At 37.1% G+C, this 26,071-nt stretch overlaps 1 protein-coding gene across 1 annotated transcript in view; it reads right to left on the bottom strand.

The window, feature by feature from the left end:
* Window positions 1-471: 471 nt before the first annotated feature.
* Window positions 472-26,071, bottom strand: part of LOC6578549 (nuclear pore membrane glycoprotein 210) — a 30,746-nt gene continuing 5,146 nt past the window's right edge. Inside the window, exons 8-19 of the mRNA XM_002004423.4 lie at window positions 25,764-26,027; window positions 24,401-24,526; window positions 23,960-24,065; window positions 17,944-18,065; window positions 17,748-17,846; window positions 17,444-17,677; window positions 17,191-17,337; window positions 11,414-11,566; window positions 5,250-5,382; window positions 2,987-3,037; window positions 851-928; window positions 472-785 (exon numbers count right to left, since the gene is read on the bottom strand). Of these exons, the coding sequence (XP_002004459.3) occupies window positions 679-785; window positions 851-928; window positions 2,987-3,037; window positions 5,250-5,382; window positions 11,414-11,566; window positions 17,191-17,337; window positions 17,444-17,677; window positions 17,748-17,846; window positions 17,944-18,065; window positions 23,960-24,065; window positions 24,401-24,526; window positions 25,764-26,027 (1,620 nt within the window). The 3' untranslated portion in view covers window positions 472-678. The remainder of the gene's footprint in view (window positions 786-850; window positions 929-2,986; window positions 3,038-5,249; window positions 5,383-11,413; window positions 11,567-17,190; window positions 17,338-17,443; window positions 17,678-17,747; window positions 17,847-17,943; window positions 18,066-23,959; window positions 24,066-24,400; window positions 24,527-25,763; window positions 26,028-26,071) is intronic.

The raw sequence follows: 26,071 nt of genomic DNA, 5'->3' as shown, positions 1-26,071 counted from the left end.
CTAATTTTATATTTTTGTTGTTCAGTTTAATAATAAAATATACCTACAACAATAAAAGCACATTTATTCCATACTTTTTAATATTTATTCAATTTATTCCACCTATTAAACTAACATTAAAAATCTATTAAAGTTATACGTTTTTGATACACCTTAGTACTTTACACTTAAAGAAAATTTTACTTTTATTGAAATGCTAATTAGCAAAGTTATTTAACTATTACTTAAATATTTAACATGAGGTTTAATAAATAATTTATTGACCTATATTAATATATTAAACTTAGCCGCTTTTAAATCACTAATATTAGGTTACAAATATTTAGATCTACGACTTTTCTTACTGTAATTCTTACTTTTATTTCTTCATTATTATTATCATTTTTATTTACATTTCGATTTTACACACGTAAAGAAAAAAGTTAAATCAAGTAAATGTATTAAATTAATTAGTTGAAAAATATGTGAAAAATAACAAATAAAAAGTGAAATATTAAAGAAATATTACTGTAAATTTTAACATAAATTAAGTCCAGAAATTTTAGTTATAGGTATCAAACTAGGGTATCAAAACTCTCAACTTTGCAAAACACATCAATTAGATATTTAACCTGAGTTGCTCTTTATTTAAACTGAGTTGGATTTTCTTTTTTTTTAGTCATTTCTGCAGTCTAAAAACTAATGATAACGACGTAAGCCATCTCCTCGATTTGGTGTATTCAATTGGGGAACCCCATAGATAAAGGACTCCTCCCTAGAGGGCGGACGCTGTGAATATGTACGTTCTGCAAAAATAAGTGCAAAATGAATTAGCGAAGTCGAATACGACAGACGTGGACCAGAGACTAACCATCAAATGAAGAATTCCGTGGTGAGCCGCGGCTTGAGAAGCTAAGCGAATCCAAATTATCCTTTGACTTCTGGAAAACTGTGAGAAGAATGTGAAAAGTGGAATAATTAATCAGAAGGCGAAATGTAGTAGATATGAAAGATATAGAAGATAGCAAATATGTGGAATGAGAGGCCAATATCATATTGGCTATATCATATTGAAAATAATATAGAAATGAATGAAATGATGAGATATCTAGCAGAGTAGAAAATCTAATGAGATGAACGATATAGAAAATAGATAACTATGAAATAAGAAAGCAGAGGATAGAAAATTTAACACAATACTATATTTTCGGAATACCAACTAGAAGTTAAGCAAAGAGGTTATTTAGAAAGAATATATACAAAATAGAAGCTTTAACCTTTTATATTCATTTAATATGATAGTTATTTAATATAACTTAAATTTGCTGTACTATATTTTTACTAAAGTCCGAAATGGCCCGCTTTAAACACTTGCAAGACTTTGTTGTCGGTAATTAGTAAAGCGTTCCTTGGGCATGAAAAATGAGCGTGAAGGCCAACAAAAAGCAGGCAGCGTTTTTGGCAACACAAAACACACACACAACAAATAATTTAGCTATTAAAATTAGTGTAAAAATTACGTGCGGATGGCCGCGAAAGAAACGTGCAAATAAAGCAGAAGAAGGAGATAGAGAGAGAGAGAGAGAAAGGGAGAGGAAGAGGCGTAAAGGCAACTGTGTGTGCTGGACGTTGGGCAACTTGCTGAGCTCGCCAAGTGCTCATTAGAGGCAGGAGGCGTGCCCAGGGACAGGACAGGGTGTGCGCCACAAATCTTAAGTAATTAGACTAATTTTGTAATTAAGGTAATTTGAGTGCTGCCAAGTTGTGGCCCAATGCTGATAAAATGCTAAAGAACCGCAACGCGCTTATCACACTACATAAACAACAAAGCCTTAAAAGTCAAAAAAAATTTAATAAAATTTACAGATTTCCTACAGCCAGCAGTTAAACTACCTGTTAAAATTCATTCATTAAGGTCAAAATTTTGTAATTAATTTTGTAAAATGAAAGTGAAAATTTGATAATGAAAATATTTCAACTGGTTGTTAAAGGTAATACTAGGTAGAAAGGCAAAACGTGAGTATAGTAGTATATATATGAGTATATATAAAGCGCAAGCAAATGTTAAACTGCATGCTAAAAGCTACACGAGCTGCTAATAGATCTGAGAGTTCGTGTTAAATATCATGCTAAAGTTAATCATTTAATTTATAGCAGCTCTGAATGAATCTTAAAGCAAAGCTAAACCTTAAATCTAAATGGAATATTTACAGCCAGGTGGCAAATCGAAAACTACATGTTAAACTGCATGTTAGACACAACAATTTGATTTATACCAGCTGGCAATACGTTTTATGGCAATCGATGACACCTTAAAGTCAGACTTGTGCCATATTGGCCGGATTGTGATTGTGATTGCATTTGAAAGCCAATTGATTTGCAAACGCATGCAGGCTGTAATTTATGCCAGCCAATAGGCTTGATTAGTATGCTGGCTTTCACTGGAAACGGGGTCAAACGGTAGACTTCTAGTTCAGAGCAGTCGAGTATCGAGTATCGATAGCGAACGCCAAGTATTTATAGCCACACACTCTCTCAAGTGAATACAATTTGCAATCACATCACGCCCAACCGAACCCAGCCCAGCAGCCGCAGCAGCAAAAAACTAAAGCCGATAGACGGCCAGAGGGAAAGATGAAAGAAAAAAAAATGAAAATAACTTAGAAATGAAAGCAGAAAAAGCAAATGGAAGCAAAAAAAAAAAAAAAACAGCCAGCTGAAAAATCAAAGTTTAAGTCATAAATAAGAAATTTTTGTATGTGGCTCTGCTGCAGCGAAAACTGATGATGATGATGATAGCGGAGAGAAGACTGCGGCCTGTTATCGCTACCCACAAAAAGTTTTTGGTATTCATGCACGAAATGACTAAAAACTTAAAACTAATAGAGAGAAATGTAGCAAAAGTTGGGCCACTGCCTTAGGGGCTGATGCTGCTACTGCTGCTGCTGCTGCTGCTGCCTCTACGGCTGCTGCTGATGCTGCACTCAAAATTATTAATTAAACTTACCCTCGGAGTTGACTTGCGTGACGCCCTGCGTCTGGAAGAACGATATGTATACTGCAAAGATAAAGAGCACAGCGAAAAGGATACTTAGAAATAAAAACTAAAACAACTAAGGTTGAACTAATCGAGCTGGGCCGACTAGGTGATGCTCTATAAGGAGCGTAGATAACTCGTTATAGTTAGAGATTATGATTATCCTTATTTAGGCACTACCTTGAGATTAGTATGTCAAGCAATCTAGAGTACATGAGTAGGAAATACCCTAAATAAATTCTTATAGCTATACAGTGATCAATTTCCTGTTAAGCGAATCAATTTTCTAGATAGTGCCCGAATAGAAAATACCCAACAATCTGTTCTTTCAATTATTTTGGGATTTTTGTAAACAGACATTGAGTCAGTAAATTGATAATACTGATAACATATGTTGAGCTGGAAAACCCAAGTCAATTGTTATCGATTGACATGGGCTCGATGGAGTTATCGAAAATTAAGAGACTCTTCTATGCAACGCGAAACACTCTTTTCTAACCAAACTATATTCATAATTACTCTAGCTTTTTGGAGCAGATTTACAAGAATCAAATATAACAATTTCATGATTATCGATAACTGCAATACCTGCTGAAATATTATTAGGAAAATTAAAGTACAGTTTTGTGAGTGATTCAGGCAGATTTCAAGAATAACTGTAACAAACGGACAGCTACAACTGTTGTCTGTTACAAACATGTTTACGAAACCAATATACCCTGATTCTAATTTTTCAATGAGTTTAGGGTACTACAAAAAAATATGCTGCTGGCAATAAATATATGTATTATAGTGCATATATAGGTTTACTTATATTTCAGTATACACACATATATATAGAAAATAGCTACATATATTTAGCTTGCAATTAATCAAGTTTCAAGTGGCTGTTGTTGATACTTTCTTTTCTTTTTGTTGTTTCGTGTGTCTACGCAGGGTGTCTGGCAGGCGGGGAGGGCGGAGGCAGGAGCAGAAGGAGAGTAGGAAAAGTTGCTGGTTATCAGCTTTGCGGTTGGCAAGCGAACAAGGTAAACCCTGGTTAAGTTTTGTTAGCCACAGTTACCTTTGCTTCACTTTTGTTTCCCTTTCTATGCGCTCTCTCTCTCTCTCTCTCTCTCTCTCTCTCTCTCACTCCCCCTAACTCCCCTCTGCCACATTTTGGCTCCTTTTTTATTGGGTGTAAAGTGTTTTCGTTGCGATAACACCCGAGCGTCCGTACGTCCGCACTGTCCGTCTGTAGCCGAATAGACAACATTGAAAAATGGCAAACACGGCGACTTCCAAAGCCTCCCCCCACCACCTTCGAAAAACCAAAACTTTTGCGGACAGAACTTGGCCACGCCCTCGCCACCGCCACCGCCCACGCACAGCTGGAGTTCATTCGGTCTGCACAGCTGCGTGTAAAAATGCAAGCAAAAATGGCAAAGTTTAACGAAGCGTTGTCCCAAAACGCAGCTCCCATGAAGCGTCACTAAAAAGGACTGCGTCAAAGGATAGCGCCGCCAAGGCTGGCCTGGACTTAAGCTGCGTGCTGCAGGTAGAGCAAGTGGCAACAACAACACCAATAGCAACTACAAGTAGTAATAATGTTGACACTGTGTGCATTCCCAACTGCCTAATGCTCGCTCAGAGGCCATCTGACCTTTATATCATTTATAGATCTATTTCTGGATTATGTCAACTGTGTGTCAAGTGCAAAAACTTGTTGAGTCTAGCTCTGAAATTGCACAGGATATCGATATAAGGCGCCCTCTAGCGGCAGAATCTACAATTTTTTAACAGAGCTACAGAAATCTATGCTGAGCATTTAAAACTCGCATACAATCTGAACATTCTTATTATAATACATAAATCCCTCTCCTCTTATATGTAGATAATCTTCCCAGCTGCATGTAGGTGTTTTCTCTCTAGCTTCCACCTCCTAAAGACACATACACGAAACCAATATACTCTCTTTCTACCACCTGAGCGAGTATCTCTCAAAAAAGGGAAGCCAGGTACGCAGCGCGCTGTTCAGCTTGATTAAAGATTCATGGAATTTGCGATTAACTGCAAACAACGACACCCAGAGCCGAGTCTTGGGTCAGCTTCCCAGCAGCTCTTATGATTTATGAGCCTTTGGCCCGAGCCTTCACTCTCTTAGCTCAGCTTGCATGATTTATGCAACAATTGAATATATTAATATATGAATTTACTTAGGCGTAGCTACGGCTATTGGGCATATGATACTTACTCCAGATCGATATGATGACTATGGCGCTTGTTGTAATAATGAAGCCCAGATTCTGGATAAGATGCTGAATCAGTGGGCCGCCGAGACGTCCATCGCACTTCTGGCCGACACTGGTGTCGCCCACAATGGGCACCTGCAATGACAGTAAGCAAACATAAGGGTTAAAGCAATGCAGAAGGAGAAAGAATAGCTAGAATAGAGAAAAAACGGAATAAAAACTTTTGCTGAAGCAAATGGGATTTGCAACTTTTTAGTTTGTTTGAAGTCCTTGTGGACGCACGCACACAAAATTTATAAATAAAATGTGCAGAGACAGCGAGAGCGAGAGAGAGACAGATAGAGAGAATTAGTGACCAAACTGAAAGCCACATAAAAAGGGAAATAAAATACCATAAAGAAAACGCATTGAAATCAATTATAAGCAATTGTAACAACTTTTTGCCAGCTGAACAACTGCAACAGTTGCAACCGCAAACTGCAACAGCAACTGCAACTGCATTTGCCACTGCTGCAACTGGGCTTTCAATTGACATTCATGGAATGCACTTATCATTCGCAATGCATTTCCTATATGTAGCAAGTTAAGCCCTTGGGACCAGGCACAATTTCAGAATAAATAACCAACATGATAAAAACAACAAAAAGTGGACAGTCGACTATCAAATAATTTAGCATTTAGTGCTGAAGGGCTTTCATTACCAGCTGACTGCTCAGCAGAAGTTGATCCCAGAGTATTTGATGTAAGCTGCATTCTCAACTGTAAATTGCAGCTGAGGATAGTTAAGTTCAAGGAGGGTTGAGTTGAAAGAGATGCCTCATACTTGATACTAAAGGCAGACCGATAGAAATATAGATAATTGAGAAAACTGTGTCAACTTTTATCTAAATTTGTAAAGATTTCCTTTATAGCTATATAAATTTAAATATTACAAATTAAAAATCCATTGACAAAATACTATTTTATATAATTATATTTTAAAATATTATATTAAAAAAAAAAAAAAAAAAAAAAAAACTTTGAATGTATGTAATTAAAAATTAAAATTATTATAATAAACAAGTAAGAAGGCTCCAGTCGAGACTGCTCGACTAGGAGATACCCTGAACCCTCCAAACTGATATTCTAATCATTCTGGACTTCTTTTATGCACACATACATACACATGCACGTATAAGCACGCGCCCTGCAAACTGCGCAGCTAGCAGCGGCTGCGCTTGGGCTGCACTGCAGTGTGGGCAATATTATGAGAATTTATTTGTTGAATAATTTCTTTTGTAGACTTACGATCCTAATGAAACTTTTAGAGCGTAATCATATGGCTAAAATGTGTGTACATTCCAAAGCACAAGTCCCTAGTACTTAAAATGCGTTTTTTACAAATTGGGGGCGAAGGGGGCGTGGTATCCAAAATCTGTAAATTACAAAATTTTTGTATCTATTAACTTTATATACAACGCAAATTTGAAGTCTCCAGGTCTAAAAGTGTTCAAATTAAGCTGAAAAAACAATGTCGATTTTTCGATTATTCTCGATAAAAAAGCTATCGGACAAGTTATCGAAAAAATAAAGCAAACTTGTACTGCCTATGGTATACACGAGTATGCATGCCAAATTTCAGCTCTCTAGCTCTTATATCTTCTGAGATCCTTTTGCTCATACGGACGGACGGACGGACGGACGGACAGACGGACAGGGCTATATCGACTCAGCTCGTCGCCCTGATCAAGAATATATATACTTTATGGGGTCTGAGATGATTCCTTCTGCCTGTTACATACTTTTCACAAAACCATTATACCCTGATTTCCCATTTTCAATGGGTTCAGGGTATAAAAATAAATAAATACAATTCAAAAGAAAAACAAGTAAGAAGGCTCTAGTCGAGACTGCTCGACTAGGAGATACCCTGAACCCTAAAAGCTGATATTCTAATCATTCTGCACTTCTTTTATGCACACATGCATACACATGCGTCCACACGCACGCATAAGCCTGCGCTCTGTTAACTGCGCAGTAAGCAGCGACTGCGCTTGGGCTGCGCTGCTTTGTGGGCAATATTATGAGAATTTATTTGTTGAATAATTTCTTTTGTAGACATACGATCTTAATGAAACTTTTAGAGTGTAATTATATGGGGAATATGTCTGTACATTCCAAAACACAAGTCTCTAGTACTTGAAATGCGTTTTTTACAAATTGGGGGGAAAGGGGGCGTGGTATCCAAAATCTGTAAATTACAAAATCTTTGTATCCATAAACTTTATATACAACGCAAATTTGAAGACTCCAGGTCTAAAAATGTTCAAATTAGGTTGAAAAAACAATGCCGATTTTTCGATTATTCTCGATAAAAAAGTTATCGGATGAATTATCAAAAAAATAAAGCAAACTCGTACTGCGTATGGTACACACGAGTATACATGCCAAATTTCAGCTCTCTAGCTCTTATAACTTCTGAGATCGACGCACTCATACGGACGGACGGACGGACAGACGGACAGGGCTATATCGACTCAGCTCGTCGCGCTGATCAAGAATATATATACTTTGTGGGGTCTGCCACGCCTCCTTCTGCCCGTTACATACTTTTTCACAAAACCATTATACCCTGATTTCCCATTTTCAATGGGTTCAGGGTATAAAAATACAATTAAGAACAGATATAATTAAAGACAAAATAAAACAAGTAAGAAGGCTCCAGTCGAGACTGCTCGACTGGGAGATACCCTGAACCCTCCAAGCTGATATTCTAATCATTCTGCACTTCTTCTATGCACACATACATACACATGCACTTATAAGCACGCGCTCTGCTAACTGCGCAGTAAGCAGCGGCTACGCTTGGGCTGCGCTGCAATGTGGGCAATATTATGAGAATTTATTAATTGAATAATTTCTCTTGTAGTAAGAGTATCTTTATGAAACTTTCAGAATGTGTTCATATAGTTGAAATGTGTGTACATTCCAAAGCACAAGTCTCTAGTACTTGAATTTTTTACAAATTGGGGGCGAAGGGGGCGTGGTATCCAAAATCTGTAAATTACAAAATCTTTGTATCCATTAACTCTATATACAACGCAAATTTGAAGTCTTCTGGTTGAAAAGTGTTCAAATTAGGCTGAAAAAACAATGTCGATTTTTCGATTATTCTCGATAAAAAAGTTATCGGATGAGTTATCGAAAAAATAAAGCAAACTCGTACTGCCTATGATATACACGAGTATGCATGCCAAATTTCAGCTCTCTAGCTCTTATAACTTCTGAGATCCTTTTGCTCATACGGACGGACGGACGGACGGACAGACGGACAGGGCTATATCGACTCAGCTCGTCGTCCTGATCAAGAATATATATACTTTATGGGGTCTGCGATGATTCCTTCTGCCTGTTACATACTTTTCACAAAACCATTATACCCTGATTTCCCATTTTCAATGGGTTCAGGGTATAATAAAAATTAAATATAAATAAATATTTAATAAATAAATAAATATTGGAAAAAAAAATAAAATTTTTAAAAATTATATTTAGTTTAAAAAATTATATATCAAAATCGCAATAAAATTAAATTAAATAGAATTATAAAGATGAAAATTTAAACCCTCAAAATCTGCTTTAAAATTTGTTTCGTTTGCTAATTTTGATAGAGTAAATTGGGTTGCTTAATTAAGCCAAATGACAAATTACGATGGAAATTAATTGGGTTATTACTATTAAATAGACGCAATTCATTTATATTCTAGATCAAGGAATTCCTTTAAGGAAGACATTCCAAACTACTTAACCTTTATTAACTGTTCCCGAATTTATCCCAATTGAAAAATAGCTGGAATTAAGAGCACATTTCATAAGATTTGCGCAAATGCGTTGAGCGATTCAACGATTTAAGCGAAAAGTTGAAGCCGAAAACTGACCAGAGTGAGTCTCCTGATGGCGGCTTTACCGAGGGGGCTAATAAATGAGCGTGCAACGCTTGCGAGACGGCGAACAAGCGATCGACTTATGGTACTGAATTTATAGACATGATGTGTGTGCGTCCATTGGATGAACACATAACCACAGATGACACAGACACAATGGCCACAAGATGGGATAGGCTGTGGATGGAGGCGATGGCGGGGATGGTTGGTATGCCGGAGCTGGGGGAATGGATAGTTGAGGCATACTTAACGACATTTTCCTTTGTTTATGTGCAGCTCTGTATGCGAGATAGCGTTTATAGATGAACCCATTGGGCAATGGGGAATAAATAGGGCTATCCCTCTCTTACAACACTCTCCCTCTCAATCTCACACTATGTGTGTGTGTGTGTGTGTGCGTGAAGCTCTGCCTACCCAGAAAATTTATGCAATTTGTGAAGGGTAACATGGACATGGAATGGAGCTGACTGAGCCGAGATATACGCCATTTCGCTGTTGACCATTCGCCCGGCTGTACATAAACGAAACTTATTTATGCAATTCCGGTTTATTTTTTGTTGTTGTTGTCTACTTGCTGGCCTTTTGGCTGCCTTAAATGCAACAGCAACAACAACAACAACAATACGAACAACTGCTGCTGCTGCTGCTCCTGCTGCTGCTGCTACTCCTGCTATTGGCCACAACATTTGGCCACGTGCACAGGAAGTTCAATTGCTGTGTGCGGAGAGGCGCCACAGGAAATGGTGGAAAAAACTTTAGCAACAAATTGATACGCGCACCACCTCCACGGTTTGGAAGGCGCCACCTCGTCGTAGTTTTTCGGGGCATTTGCTATCAGTCTGTTTGCACTATCTAATGGCATCAGGTAACCAATGAAAAATGCCAATGCCAGCGTATTTACATTTGCGCTTACTGCTGCTGCTCCTGCCTGCTGCCTGCCACCTCCTCCTGCCTCCTGCTGCCTCCTGCTGCAGCAAAAATAAACAAAATTTTGTGGCGAAATTGAAAACGTAGCGGAATATGTACACAAAATGTTGCATTTGAAATGTTTTTAGTGAAATATTACAAAATAACGTGACGCAACTGAATAACAACAATAAGCAAACGAAGATGACGGAGAGACCGAAGCGTAAATACTCTACCAAGCATGCAGCTGAACAGTTATTTAGGGCAAAAGTATTAAATAAATATAGTAGATATATATATACTTCTTAGCATACATAATTTTCTCTATTATTAATATACATATATAAATATATTTGATTGATTTACATCTTTTCGGCCACCTTAAGTAAGTCATGAAAGAAGTAAAATACCCTGTATAGGGTATACGAAAGAGAGCAAATCAATTTTCTAACACAAATTGAAGCGGAGTGTGGACTGCGTTTTATTTTCTATGGCATTTTGGCAGTATTTTGTCCATGTGAAATGCGCTGTATGATATACCCTGTATAGTAAAGCTGGATTTATCACGCATCATTTATTGCATAGTCAAATCATACCCTTTTTGATTTCCCCCATGTAGTACTGGTTGTCATGTGTATCCTCTATGACATACCCAGAGTGATATACACAGTATGATATAACTTGTCATAGGATATTTGTAGCTTATGTTGTATATGGATAACCAGAATGCTCTGTATAATTTAGTTATAATTTATATGTGGATGATATGGGATGGACACATATGCTCCTAGGGTATACCCTATGGAGTATACCCTATGGAGTATCCCCTATGTAGTATACTTTATATAGTATACCCATAGGCTGCACAACAGAACTTCGTAGGGCTATCGATATACACAAACCTGAGTGGGTTATCGATAGATTTTTCAAATTTTATTGCCTAGGATAAATAATATTAATATTACATTTCAATATTTAGGAAAGATTATTCCATACAGCCTGCAAGATATTCAAATAAATGACAAATTCAATCATCTCCTCTGCATTTTAAGGGGTATCTATACATTGCATTTCTCTACACACTAAACACTAAAACGCTTCACATGTCCAATTATAACACACGAAATGTTTACAGTCCAAAAGAAAAAGGACTCCAGTCCAATTATTCGTTTGGGAGCACTCAAATTCAGGCAATAAATTAAATTCGAGTTCAAACTTCTTTTTTAACAATTTATCAACTTTTCAGCTAGTTAACTGTCAGTTTTCTCTTTCTTTTCTCTTTTCCCTTTTTTTTTTTTTTTTGTGAACTGGCAAACCTTTTGTAACGATAAACTCACCTCAACGCTCTGATTTGTTTCCGGCGAATGAATCAGCACATAGAAATGTTCATCGAGTGGAAAATCTTGAAAGAAACGCACACGATATTTGCTAATGCCATGCGCCTGCTCAATCAATTCGACGGTAAAGTATTTCGAGTCCGAGGGCTTGACCTGAAAAAGAAGGAGGAAGACGATTAAAAAAATACGAACAAATTTAATTAAATCTAGACAGCAAATCTTGTTTGTATATAAAGAAAACTAAAAACATAAATGATTTACGATATTTATTTGAACACAATTTAGAGAGAAGGAGAAAGTGTAAGAGTGCGAGACAGAGAGAGAGGCTCATTAGCAATAGAGCAACAACTGCTGTTCATAGCAAACAGTTAAAGGCAGTGGGCGAAGTGGGCGGGGCTGTGCAAGCAAGTGGCAAGCGACAAACGACAAAGCAGCAAAATGCCTGGGCAACATTTGCAATTTCCTCAAAAACACAAAACGAATGAAATTTTTGATTTTGAGCTGAGTGCGTGCGTATATAAAAGTGTGTGTATATATGTATGTATGTGTGTGATATACTATGCAATACTATGTGTATATGTTTGAGTGTCTGACAATTTCTTCACGTGTTGCAAATTCATTTAATTAAAATGTATGTATAAACCAAATGCAATTTTGTGACAATAGCAGAGCAGAGTTTCCCACACTCACACAGACTCACACACACACACACACACACAATTGCCAGCTGGCGTGTGTATTTCCAAGTGTTTGTCAAATATGTTGTTGATTCTTATGCCTGTTGTAGAACATTTTTAATTTGAAATTGCAATTTTCTCAAATTGTCACCTAAAACACTTTTATTCTTTTGCTGTTGATCAAATGCAACAAACTGCAGAGCTACAAGAATTTAGCATGCATATCTAGAGAGATAATGAGAGAGAAGGGGGATAGAGAGAGAGACAGAGAGAGTCTCAAATAATTTTGGCAATATAAGTGGCTAAGGGATTAGCTTGCTTGTTGCGATTTGCAATCGAATTTCAATGCATACATTTTCTTAACTTGAGTCTTATGGAGCAATTATCACTAAAGGTGATATAGAGAAACTGCTCTTTCAAGTAATATATAGTATAAAAGTTATAGTGCAGTTATAGTACAGTTATTTATTTACTGGTTTATATTAAGTAGTCGAAAACAGAAAGGAAAAGGACAAAATTTTTTGTGGCAAATTCTTTAATTATATTTTTAGTTTTAAAAACTATTAAATATTTATGAAAAAATGAAATTGTTTATGCTAAAATCAAAATTGATGATTTGCTAAATATGAGACTTTATAACTTAACAAATTCTGCTGCAACATCCGCTAAATGCTCTAAAATTCAATTGAAGTGAAATCATTTCATGGAATAATCAGAGTCTATAAAAAACTGTTGTGCAAACTGAAAAGTTAAATTGCTATCAAATTAACGTTCAATGTAGGAAGTGAAACGGTTTTAACTTGGCAAAAAAAAGTTCACGATTAAAGTTAACTTTCATTATCAAAAAGTTTTTAACAAAGTCGGAAAAACTCACGGTTTTTTTTTTTGGTAAAATAAGCAGTGATATGAAAAATTCATTCATCAAGCAGATGGCTGAATCTGTATCTGTATATCTGTATCTGTATATTTGTATCTGTGTATCTGTATTTGTGTATCTGTATTTGTGTAACTGTATCTTTGTATCTGTATCTTTGTATCTGTATCTGTGTATCTGTATCTGTATCTGTGTATCTTTGAATCTGTATCTGTGTAGAGTGAGACAGGTATCTGTATCTGCGTATCTGTATCAGTGTATCTATATCTGTATCTGTGTATCTGTATCTGCGTATCTGTATCTGCATCACTGTATCTGTATATCTACATTTATATCTACCTTAATTTTTACCTATATGTACACATATCTAGATCTACACGTTACATATAGCATCACAAAGGCGTGTCTCTCTTCATAGAAAGCGTATTTAAACTGTAGACATTGCAAATAAGTTGCATAAATAAATTGACTCAAAAGGGATCCAATTGACGCAATTTGCAACATGTGTGAAGTCAACAACAACAAATTAATAATCATATAAGAAAACAATTTACGCAATCAAAAATGTGACAAGCTTCAGGAATAGACGACGAGAAGATACGCAGCCGAAAACTTGCAACAAAATTTATATGAAATGGAATAAATTGTAGAATTTTTAAGTGGTATATATCTAATTGGACATTTTAATTTCTTAACCCAAAAGTCGCACATGCCCCATTTAACCAATTGCAGAGTATTTCATATTTGCAAAATTAATGCGTTTAAATGAAAAACAAAGTTATTATTGCAACGGATGCTGCACGGCGACCAACGGCTGACACATCCGTAAAAATACTTATGCGCCTACAAGAGTATATACACAAATGCATATATTTATATACATATACATGTGTATATGTGTATGCATATGTGCCAGTTATCAAATAGCTGATCGATAAGTGTGCTCGACTGGAACTTAGCCTGTAAGCCGTTTTTAAGCACAGTCGAGCATTCAATGAGCTTACAGCCCCAAGAGCTTATTTGCCTGTAAAGCCAGTAAATGGAACTGAGCTGGCACGACTGAAAGATACTGCTCAAACTGACTGTAAACTGTCAAGCTGTCTATTGGACTTGTAAGCGATTCGAGCTACAATAATTTGAGATAAGAGCTCTTAATCTATTGAAGATATACAGCTACTGCTAGATAGAAAAACTGCTTCTATTTCTCTCTGTTTGATAGCTCTTTAAGATATCGGACTACATGGAATATAGCTTCTGTATGCATATATAAAATTCATCAAACTTGAAGATTATTCGTTTTATACTGCAAGCCTTTAAACATTTCTTACTATCCAAACCTTATTTATAACGACAAACTACCCCTTTGACCACAATACATATTTAAGGGGTATTCCATGCAATGCATATATCAATAATAATATTAAAATGTAATAATAAATAGTTTTAAAAATATATTATATATAAATATCTACATTGTTAATAAACGGAAGTGCAAGCATATCAGCAGCAGCAGTTGCTGTTGCAGCAGGAGCAGCAGCAGCAGGAGCACTTACTGCCTCAGCAACAACACTTCTTATTAGCCCATTGATAATGCATGAAGAATATTTAATAATTAATTGAAAATTATGCAGACCACTGCGCTTTTAAAAGGTCGCACATTGTAAATTGTATACAGATGTAAGCTATTCGAGCATTAATATATATATATATAATATATAGAGCGAGAGAGAGGTAGAGATTGAGAGAGTATATTTATATTTGTGTCAGGATATCTGTGCTGTAATGTGAATTTTAATAAAACTTTGCCGAGTGCACTGGAATTGACAGCCGCATAATTTGGCTTCACATGCGACTATATACATACATACGTACATTTTTTTTTTTGTGGTCAGCAGCAACTTTAAATGATTAATTGTTGATAATCAACAGTATAAGAAATTAATGCTTTAATATGAATAAATAATGCACAACGACTTTAGTGAATATATCCAGTGAGTGAGAATGAGATACAAATCAACTGCAGACATGTGAAAGGCATTAAATAAATGTGCTTTGCAGTACTTTAATGGGAAGTTGGAATATTTCTGAATATTGATAGATATATTACTAAAGGTTTGATATCGAAAATTTAACAATAAACAATAACGAAACGGAGATCATAAGCCCAAAGAAGGAATCGCGAATCACAAGCAAATATAAATCCTGCCAACTGCAATGCACGATTACATATAAATGGGAAGCTCAAAAAGTATTCTTCTATAAGCCGTTACACACAAACCAATAAAACTATAATGTTCGGCGCTGTAGTAGTAGTATAACGGGACTATTGTACAAGTATAACATTTAAGGGCTTGACTTGAGTCTGCTTATAATGTTGTAGCAGCAATAAAACAACAACAACAACAGCACTGAGAATGACAACAACAATAGCAATGACAATAACAATGACAATGACAATGGGCAGCTGTATCGCATGTCCACTTCACACACTCGACAGCTTGAAGTTCCATCGATGCGATTTGTGCGATGGGCACAAGTGCCGGCCCGTGCATGCGCAATTGAATTGAGCAATCGAGTGTTGCATGTCCTCTGCATGTCCTTTTCGTATGCCAGCGAAACAGTGGAGCAGCGCGGTGGAGCTGCGGTTAGCTAATGCAGTTGCAGCCAAGTTGGCCAAACTGGCGAATTTGCGGCTAATGCAAATTATGTTGCATATTTCAACTGAGCAGGGGAAGGGGGTAGTGAGTGGTGGTTGTCACTTAACCATAATTAGAGTGGCTCAAGATGTGGCCAATATTTCAGAGTGGCAAGCTGGCGAATAATAATGTGGCTCAAGCTAACCGGAAACGGTAGTCAAGCAAAATGCTGTCATTTTGCATTTTTTCAAATGACATCAGAGAAAAGAATACGAAGCAGAGGAGCAAAAAATGAAAGGAAGGGAGTAACAAGTCCTCAGGGTGGACATTGACATTGCAAGGCAGCTGCTGCTCGAGCAGAAGAAGCCGCAACTACTTGCGACAACGGCAACATCAGCATTGGCAACAATAGTCTCGACCGACTAACTGCCAAGGACAGTCCATAAGAACTTTCAAATTCATGGAATACGCTCAGTCTCTCTCTCTCTCTAGCTCTCGGTCTCCCAGTCTGTCTGGCTGTCTCTTCAGTCTACTTCAGCTGGACGGAACGGACGCACTCTCCACAGTTGTCGTACATAATATTGTACTTTAAGAGCTGCCCGCCAGTGGCTATGCCACGACTACCACGACGACCACTAGTGCCTCAAAACTGTAGCGTACATTGTAAAGCAATTTCCTGTATTTTATTACCACATAAAATGTGCGTCCTTCTGCTGGCGTTGTTGCTGCTGCTGCTGCTGCTTCTACTGCTGCTGCTGCTGCTTCTACTGCTGCTGCTGCTGCTGCTCTCGAGCTTATGATTGTTTCTCAAGGCGAGCGTATAAATAGGTACAAAAGTGCAGCGAGCAATTCCTTCGACTTTAAGCAAACGGAAATCCTGGTCAGCATATGTAGCGTATAAGCACATATGTATCTATGTATCTATGTATATATAAATACTCAAACAGCGCAGCTGCAGCAACGCCGCCTCGCTGCACTTGTGTACAAGAATGCATATCTTCAAATGGAAATTAGCTGGCAACTGTCATGAAATACATGAATTCGCTTATCCAAGTGGGAATCGGGTGGATAAGAGACTTCCACTGCCACATGTGGAATATGAGTGAGAATGGAATTCGAAGATATTCAAGTCGAACATGCCAAGCCCTCGCAGTGATAGAATATATCATATAATACCACATTGTACCTTTACCAGTACTACATACTAGAGAGTATAGGAAAATTGTACATTTTACATATACACAGACATATAACTATATCAAATATATAGTAGAGTAGCATGCCGATAATGCGAAATGGCAATTGGACTAGTTTTTTTTTTTTTTTTTTCATTTACACAGAACTTCAAACAATCCAGAATTATTGAGAAAGAATTTCTGTCAAGGGGCTAGAATTATTATCGATTTATCGCGATTTTCGCTTTAGCGGGGTGCGAATTATCGAGACTCGACTGTACATACTTATTTAACCACTTCATACCACACATTCCTACATTTCATATCACATACTGTCATTTACTGCATATATGTACCCACAGATCCCTCTTGAATTTGTCCATATCTTAGTCACTCTGGCAGCAATTAAACTCACCTGCAGCTTTTGCAGTGCCTTGTCCAGTCCCGTTATGTGCAGCTCCTGGGATTTCAAATCGTGCACCTGCAGCGATTCGAGCGACACTTTAATGCCCGGCACCATTTTCAGCGACATGGTACCCAAATTGCCATTTGGCATCGCAGCCTGCAATTAAACCCAAAAGCAAATATTTTAGCCAAATGGCATTCATTTGTTGTACAGAAGCACTCAGAGCCCGCTCGCTGGCTCGTTCGTTGGCTCGCCTACTTACCTCCAGCTCGAGCTGCACATTGTTTGACTTCAATGTGGAGAGCAGATCCGTAAAACTGGACTTTAGCACCAGCTTGCACGCATACTGGCTGCTGTGCACGTCGAATATGGCCTCGACATGATACAGCTTCAGCAGCTTTTGGCCGAGCTCATCCTTGGCCACCAGGCGACAGGTGAACGCCTCCACGGCGATTTTATGCAATTGATTTATGCACTTGGATATATTGTGGGCCATCTGCAATTATCGCAAGTACACAGAGTGTGAGAGAGGAGTGAGCGAGGGCATTTCTATATCTATAACTAACCAGATTGCTGTACTTGTCCGTCTGAATGTGATTGCGCAGCACCAGCTGTGCCGTGTACTCTGACCCACTGAATATGTCAAACGATTTGGCAAACACAATCTGCAAATGTGAAGGGCAAATATTAAAAGGGCGTCTCTCGACTCACATGACTTATGATGCTGATGCTGATGCTGATGGAGATGGTGTTGGTACGTACCGTGTCCGCTTCGCGCAATTCCAGATCGTATTTGAGGTAGCCGCCGCGATGCGATTTATCGCCACACGTCACCACGACCTTCTCGCCCAGCTTCTGCTGCTGGCTCAGCACGCGTGCAATGCCTGTAAAGGTAAATCAACTTTCAGAACTGATCGGCGACTATTTAAATCAAAGAGTAATTATACAATCTAATTACAAAGTTTTCAGGTGGAACTTTCATCTTCAAGAGGGTTGCTCAATGTGTATTGGAAATAGGGTTTTTAATGTTTAAAATAAACAAATTAAATCAGGATTATTTCAGAATCGTAAGATTTTTTAACGTTTCAGAAGCCCAAATTTGGAAACAAAAAAATGAGCCAAGTACAGACAGATGAGTTTTGGAGTTATAGCTAAAGGGAGCAAAGAAAATTTTTAATCTTTCGGTATCTCGAAAGTAATATCGAATAAAAACGATATAATCTTACTAGAATGGAGTTAAATATTAAGCAATTGCTATAGGAAATCATTGAATATGATTATCTATACAAAATTTGTTTTTAGAAAACCTCTCATATAAATATGAATATATGCTTAACCAATTGATAAATTTCCAGTTTATATACAATATAAATAGAAAGTTATTCAACAAAAATTGAAGAGCAAAGCTTTTTAAAATTTTATAGCCAAACAGATTCTCATTTATATTTCAGCAACGTTTTCAAACAGCCCTCTCAGCTCCCATGCAGCTCGGCAAATTGTTGGCCTAAATTCATGAACATTGGTTTGAGAATTTCCATGAAATACTTGAAAGATGAACTACTTGACTCGACTCGACTCGACTGCCCCGCTCCAAATAACCCCTTGCCGCTCTCTCACCGCCCTCTGCCCTGGCCGGCCGACAAAAAATTGAACTACGCAAAGGCCTAAAATATGCAAGCAATGTCGTTGAGACTGTGCGCCGAAAAAGACGTAGCTGAACAGTTTGCCAAACAAACAACGATATTAATATTTGATGGCATTAAATATGCTTCAATGATTTCTTTCCACCTGTAAGCCCTCCTCGCCTGCCCGCCTGCTCTATGCCTGCCCGCCTGCACACCTCCAGCGGGCGACGGCGTTTCAATGCAAATGGTGTGCCGCATTGAATAGTAAATAACAAAAGCTTAGCGAAGCAGAAAGACTGTGCAAATACTCTTGAAAGCGAAGGGCAGCAGGAGGAGCAGGAGAGGGTGGGGGCTGGCAGGAGTCGGAAGTCGGAGTAGTCGTCACAGAAGTAGCTGTCGATGTCTTTATAATATGCTAAATGAGGCAGCTAAGACTACTTAGAGCTAAACAGGCAGCAATTCCAGAATGGAAAGGGTATATGCTCAGTCGGCTGCATTCTTTGAACTTGGCAAACATTTAACATAGTTTTAATTAATTTGTGCGACAACAGAAATATGAGATGGCGCACGCCAAAGACCAGACGCTACAGTAAATACACAAAACACGAACGATAGACTGCATATGCATGTGTGAAGGCGAGTTTCTTTTTGCCTTTTGTTTAAATTACAAAATATAGTTAAATTAATTTTAAAGCACTGCAGGCGACATCAGGCTAATTGTTTTGGGACGTTTTCCTTTTTTGCTCTACTGCCATGACACAGAACAGCTTTGATTTTCCACTTTTCCTTTTTGCACTCAGCAGCAACAGCAACAACTAAAACTAATCTACAGCTGTGAGGAATATTGGCTGTATAAATTGCTTGGGGATTTCCTTTCGGTCGTCACACAATGAACACAATGCCAATTGAAATATAAGTAATCAACTGGACTATAAACATATACACATATATAACATACATATATGTGTATATGTCTGTCTATATCTTATATACAAAATCTGTCATATGCATTCATAAAGGGGTCAGCAATTTGTTTGGCATGAAATACACAAGAAGAACAAAATCTTTAATTTATTTTCCCTTGTTGAGTTGTGCATGAATTTCCGCCTGAATAATTATTAATTAAAATTAAAGCAATACAAAATTTTGTAATGCACAGAAATCATTATTATTTAGCATATACATTAAATTAAATGACAAATTTAAAAAATATATATATAAATATTTGTTTCATTTCGAAATCTCAAGGAAACTATTGTATATCGATAACCTTCCCTATGAATCTTGTCGAACAGACAAGCGATTTGTATACCCTGGAGTTTGTTTGAAAACAAGTGTATGTAACTGTAAAGTATACAACTAAATTATATCCTAGAATTAAATTTTAGAAAAACTTATGCAACTCAAATGTATTCAATTGGAATATACCCTGAAATACCCTGGAATACAACTAAAATATACCCTGACATTAGGTTGCAGATAAGCGTATGCAACTCAGAAGTATTCGATAGGAATATACCCTGGAATGCGCTCTGAAGCAAATCTAGTGATATGATTGATCATATTAGCTAGATGACTTAAAGTATTTTGGTGAGATATACCCTGTAATCGAAAGCAAGATAGGATCCGTTAACTAAATTATAAAATTTGTATTACTATTTTCAATGTATTTTATAAACTAATAATCTAATGCCCGATTGGGTATACTCAGACATTACAAAGCAAGTGACAAACTTATATTTCCTGTAATTACTATAAAAGCAAGCTAGCAATAGCATAGGAACTGAATTTAGGAATTCCCTACGCTCATATTAAGCTGGCTCCTATGCATCAAAATGTTTCATACACTAAGCCTAATAAACTAGTTTTAGTTGGCTGTATCTACTATCTATGCACAGCTAGTTAATACCCCATACTATGAAACAGGCATATGCGCCTGAAAATACCCTTTAATCTTAGTTGCACATATTTGGGCAGCTATCTACATTCCTACAATTTGTAAAGCAAAAAACTTGTATCCGTCAACACAATATGCCCCACACAGCTTCCACAATTACAGGGTGCTCAAAAAGACACACTACTCTCGCAAATTAACACACATGAGAATGCAGTTCCCAAGCAACAGCCACATCAACTAACTACGTGTGTGCATGTAGCCTAACGAGTTTCAATTTTGAATAGGCCTTCTCCAAATTTGGCTGCCTTTCAAACAAAATATGTACGCTGGCTGTCAAGTTTCTCAGTTTTAGCTGGAAAATTGGAATTTCGAGGCAGCTTTGGCTCCGCAATTGCTCAGATGCTTACGCTTAGATTCCAACAACATTGCAAGAAGCTTAAACGATACGAGCAACTGCGTCTGCTTCCTTTCCACTGTCAATCTCTACTTTCCGAGAGTTGTGTTGTGCTCTTATCATAATATTTTCATTTCCCATCAACAGCAGCGATGTCAGCAGCATGGGTGGGCAGAGAGAGAGACAGAGATAGAGATAGACATACTTATTTGATACACACTTCAAGTTTGTGTTCGAGTTCTTGAACAGACAAGAGTTTGTGCCAAGTTTTCTACTCATTTTTGGTCTTATACATACGCATGCCATATTGATATTTGGCAAATACATAGATACTTTATCTTTATGCTCGACTGCAGCTAGAAGCTCGCAGTTAACAATAACAAACACGCACAAGCAGAAACATTCACACATCCACACACACGCACACACACTCACACATACACAGGTTGCATAATCGCGATTGCTGTCCTGCCTTTATTTGCTTTATCCTTTTGCCAAAGCGACGATGCCTCGCGACGTGCAAAGTGTGAAAAATTGTTTTTCTCATACACAATTTTTCCCTTTACTCTTTTTTTTTTTACTTTTTCCTTTTTTTTTTTTTTTGTAGATTGAGTTTTGCGAAAGGACAACACTTTATGAATAATGTATTACGCTTAGCTGCGTTGTGTTGTGAATTACGTTAGAAGTTTACTTTAGCAATTGCTCAACTTTGAGCGCATGTTGCCTGTAACAGCATATAAACGATACTACTTATGACTATATCCAAAAACGGCAGGTGTAACTCAAATACCATGATTTTTCTATAATAAAAATGGATAGGTTGTTGCGAAGTATTTCGTATATCAAAATTTTTGGAATAAGGATTTATGTGTAGCTATCTGAAAAAGAAATTGGATGCTGTATATAGACAAAAGTAAAAATCTACAAAATAAATTGGATTTACCTAACTCAAATAGTTCATGAGTTGAGTGCTATATACAATGGTATATATGGCAAATGCTAATGTACAATAATCTACTTTGTCAATACTAAACTATTTAATAGTTATACAAGAGTTTCAATTATAGTTCATGTCTCTAGCTCCTACAGTTCCTGAGTTTAATGGGTTACTATATAGTATATACAGCTATAAAAGATGATTGCAGTTAAATATGCCACTTTTAGTGTCTGCAGATCTCATATATACACAGGTAAATAGGTCATATCGTGAAATATGGGATATAAGATAGCAAAGAATAATACATTAGCAGCTCACACTTTATCTCCCTATATTCCCTAAACTACTACCTGTACCTTAAATACCTAAATCCCTGAATTCAATATGTTATCTCATACGGCAATAAGATATATCACCTATAATAACATCCATGACCTTATATACCAAAATTTAATGTCTCTAACTCTTTTACTCTCCCATATATATCATAACTCATAGAAATATCTCAATTTTTACCTTCCTAGAAAATAGTTAACATCACTTTAAACTTAATCCAACTTTGAGCGCAAGTTTAAAGGTTACTCAGGCTCTGTAGTCACTACAATAAATAAAACAATTTGAAATATGCTGGCCCCAATGTTGAACTTAGTCGTTATTTACTGTATCTGTACGCCTGACAATGTTTGTTCAACACTTTACGCGCCACTCAAAGGCTCAAGGGACCAACACACACACACACACACACACACACGCGCGTATACACCTGCACAATAACAATTGTAAATATTTTTGCTGCTGCTCTACGGGAAAAATAAAAAAATAGAAATAAAATGGAAAAACATGACGATAGAAAAAAAAAGGGAAACTGAAATTGCTGCACTTGGAAATGGCGTAATAGCATGGAAAATCTATTGAGCACTCACAGCGATATCGATAGGTAATTAATTCAGAAATTATAGCGCCCAAATAGTTGCAAACACTTTTGCTCTTGTTCTATGCTTTTCTCTCTGTGTTTACAGAGCAGCCAAAAAATAAGCCTAATTGGGTTATCAATAAATCGTACGTAAAATATAGGCCAATTTATGGGATTGCAACATCAACATACTGTTCGTGTGGTTGTCTTTCTGTATGTCTGTCTGTGTGAGTGGGTGGATGGGCGTTTGGTTGTATTGATGCTGTTTCGACACCATCATCAAACAATGCGTTCCGACTGCTGTTGAATTTGTAAAGCGAAATGCAACGCATAAATTAGCATCGAAATAAAATTGCCAAAAACTGTGAATTGTTTGTATAGAGAATTAGCACCCAACTAAACAGGATTTGCAAATTATAATGCAAACAAATTAAAATAATCAATACGCTGATAAGCGAAGAAAGGCGGAATAAACAGGTGATGTTTTGGGGAGATTGAATGGGCACATTGTGTACTGAGTGAACTAATAACGTTAGATATTTATGTGCGGTAAACTGTTATACTGTCATATACATATAACATTAGCTATGTATATATATAGATCTTAAATACCATGCGAGGTAGAGTAGATCTAAATATATAAAGATTATGCTAACATATACTGTAATACTGTTATATACATATAACTGTTATACATATCAGTATGATGCAATGTAGAGTAGATCTACAATTAAATCGCTTATGTCAGCATAAACTGTTATACTGTTATACACATATAACTTCAGATATGTGTATATAGTTCTGTGCTGTAGTAGATCTACATTTTAAAATATTACATTGACCTACATAAGAAGACTAATATCTATATTATTAAATTAAAATTAATTCAAAAATTCAAAACCCAATTCCAATTGCGATTACCTAAATTTTCTGTTATTTCATAGAGTATACGGCGATTCCTACATATTCATTTGGCTTGATTGTACAACCTTGGTTGCACAAAACTACTCACCTGTGTTTTTGTTAATCGTCACCACCTGCTCATTGGAGCTGCTCCAAATCGATGACAATGTTAGCGGTGAATCGAAGCAAATGATGTCACCCACTGAGAAAATTGTCTGTTGGTCGTTTTTTTTTTTTTTGCCGTGGAGGAGGCGTGGTTGAATTTTATTTGAGTTTTTTCCCCCCGCCATTTTCGTGGTGTTGACAGATTCCGTAAAAAATAGTGACGCAGTGTGTCAATTGTGAATAGTTATTTGATGGCCGCATGCGGAAAAAAGTTGAAAGAGAAATTGATTTATGAGCAAACGAGCGAGATCAAATCAAATGTTAAATTCACACTCTGTAAGAAGCTTACAGCATTACTTAACTAACTTTGCAGCAAGCTGACAGAGTTTTAAATTAAAAACCGGCGTGCATATAGATGTATACATATGTATATGTATAGACTTACCCGGGTGGGGTATATAAGCTTCGACTCGGCCACAGACAGTTTAATGTAATCCTCAGCATGTTTAACTCCGGTTGAATCCTTTAAACTGATGGCAATCATGTTGCTTGTCTCGCGCTGCAAATTCAACTGTGGGTGAAATGCAAAAAAAAGGGGAAATACATATAGTATGTATATATATATATATAGATAGATGTACATATATATGGTTAGTCGAGTTTAATTGGGTTAGAGCTTTATCTCGGCCGCCCCCCTTTTGGGCTGTGCATTTGGAATTTAATGCATGTTTTTCGTAGCCAGCTTCAAGAGTTTTGTGTTTGTGGTCGACGGTCACTCGACAGCCCCAATTTTTAAGAGCCAAAAGCTGCAGCATGTGCGACAACGCATCGTTGCATTTTTATGTGGTGACATCAACGTGCCACAGTCCAGTAAAATAAAAGAAGTTAAATAAAAAGGCTTCACTGCCGAAGATCTAACGAATGTGCTATACTCTAGCTGACTTCAGGCAGGAGGCACACATAGCTATTCCTAACTGATTATTCTCTAGCTGGCTTTATTTGGGGAAAGTTTTGTCATATCTGGATTTGAAGACGCGAAGCTTTCATTCAGAATTGATAGTTTCTATTTAATAGATAGTTTGGTCATAACTAAAACATCTAAGGTCTAAGCTACAATATGTTTCTACAATTCCATTCAAATATCTACAAAAGCAAGCAGCTGTATATCATAAAAATCCAATAAATATAAATATATATATTTGTATATATGCCAACTAGAACAATAACAAACAGCTATGGCAATTTTCATAACAATCTGCCAAGGCAAAGCTGAGTTCAGATCGTTGACTAAGATATTTTTACGACTCAGCTCCTCTGTTGACTTTTATGAGCAACGAAAAATGCCCGCTGCTAGAGTATAATAGAACGAAAATAGTGCTGGCCAAGCCAAGCGACGTGCCATGCGGCCGAACGCTGAGATTCTATTCCTTTCTTCTATTTTTTGTTTTTTGTTTTTTTTTTTTTTAAGTCATTTTTTCCCAGTTCTTTTTCTGCTGCAGGAGTGAGTGGAGCTCAGGTGGCAAGGCAGGTCTTTGGAAGTGCATTAAAATGCAGCGGTTTTGTTGTTAGCAGGCGCACCAAAAAATGAAATTGAAATAACTTGCTAGCACAAAGTTTAAAGCTCACATTTACATATAGACGAGTCGACAAAGTCGAAAAGTAGAAGTTGGCATAAATATGTACACCTAAGACCGTCGACACTTGACTCTCGACACACGAATCCAGACTCTAGACTCCAGACGCTCGCCTCTCGACTCTGGACAGTCGACTCTGAAGACGAGTGTCAAAGGAGTTGCTCTAGCACTTACCGCAATTGTCAGATTATTTCCAATCTGTGCATCGACCACATCCTTGGTGGCCAAATCGTAACGTAGTCCATTCACATCCTCAATATTGTGGGAGAACTCGTTGCCGAGATTGTCGTGCAGCGAAACTTTAAACACGAAATTCATGCCGCGTGGTATTTTATGCTCCAGCTGCTTCAATTTAATGTCCGGCTGCAAAGTGACCAAAATGTATTGTACGTTCTTCACTTCAATGCCAATGGGCAGCGTCTGGTCGACAGTTTTGGCCTGACAAAAAAGAAAAGATATAAACAGCCACAATATATAATATA

This window comes from Drosophila mojavensis, unplaced genomic scaffold, assembly GCF_018153725.1.
Source record: "Drosophila mojavensis isolate 15081-1352.22 unplaced genomic scaffold, ASM1815372v1 contig_80, whole genome shotgun sequence".
In the NCBI taxonomy this organism is placed as follows: Eukaryota; Metazoa; Arthropoda; class Insecta; order Diptera; family Drosophilidae; genus Drosophila; species Drosophila mojavensis.
This window is presented reverse-complemented; position numbering and strand designations above follow the sequence as displayed.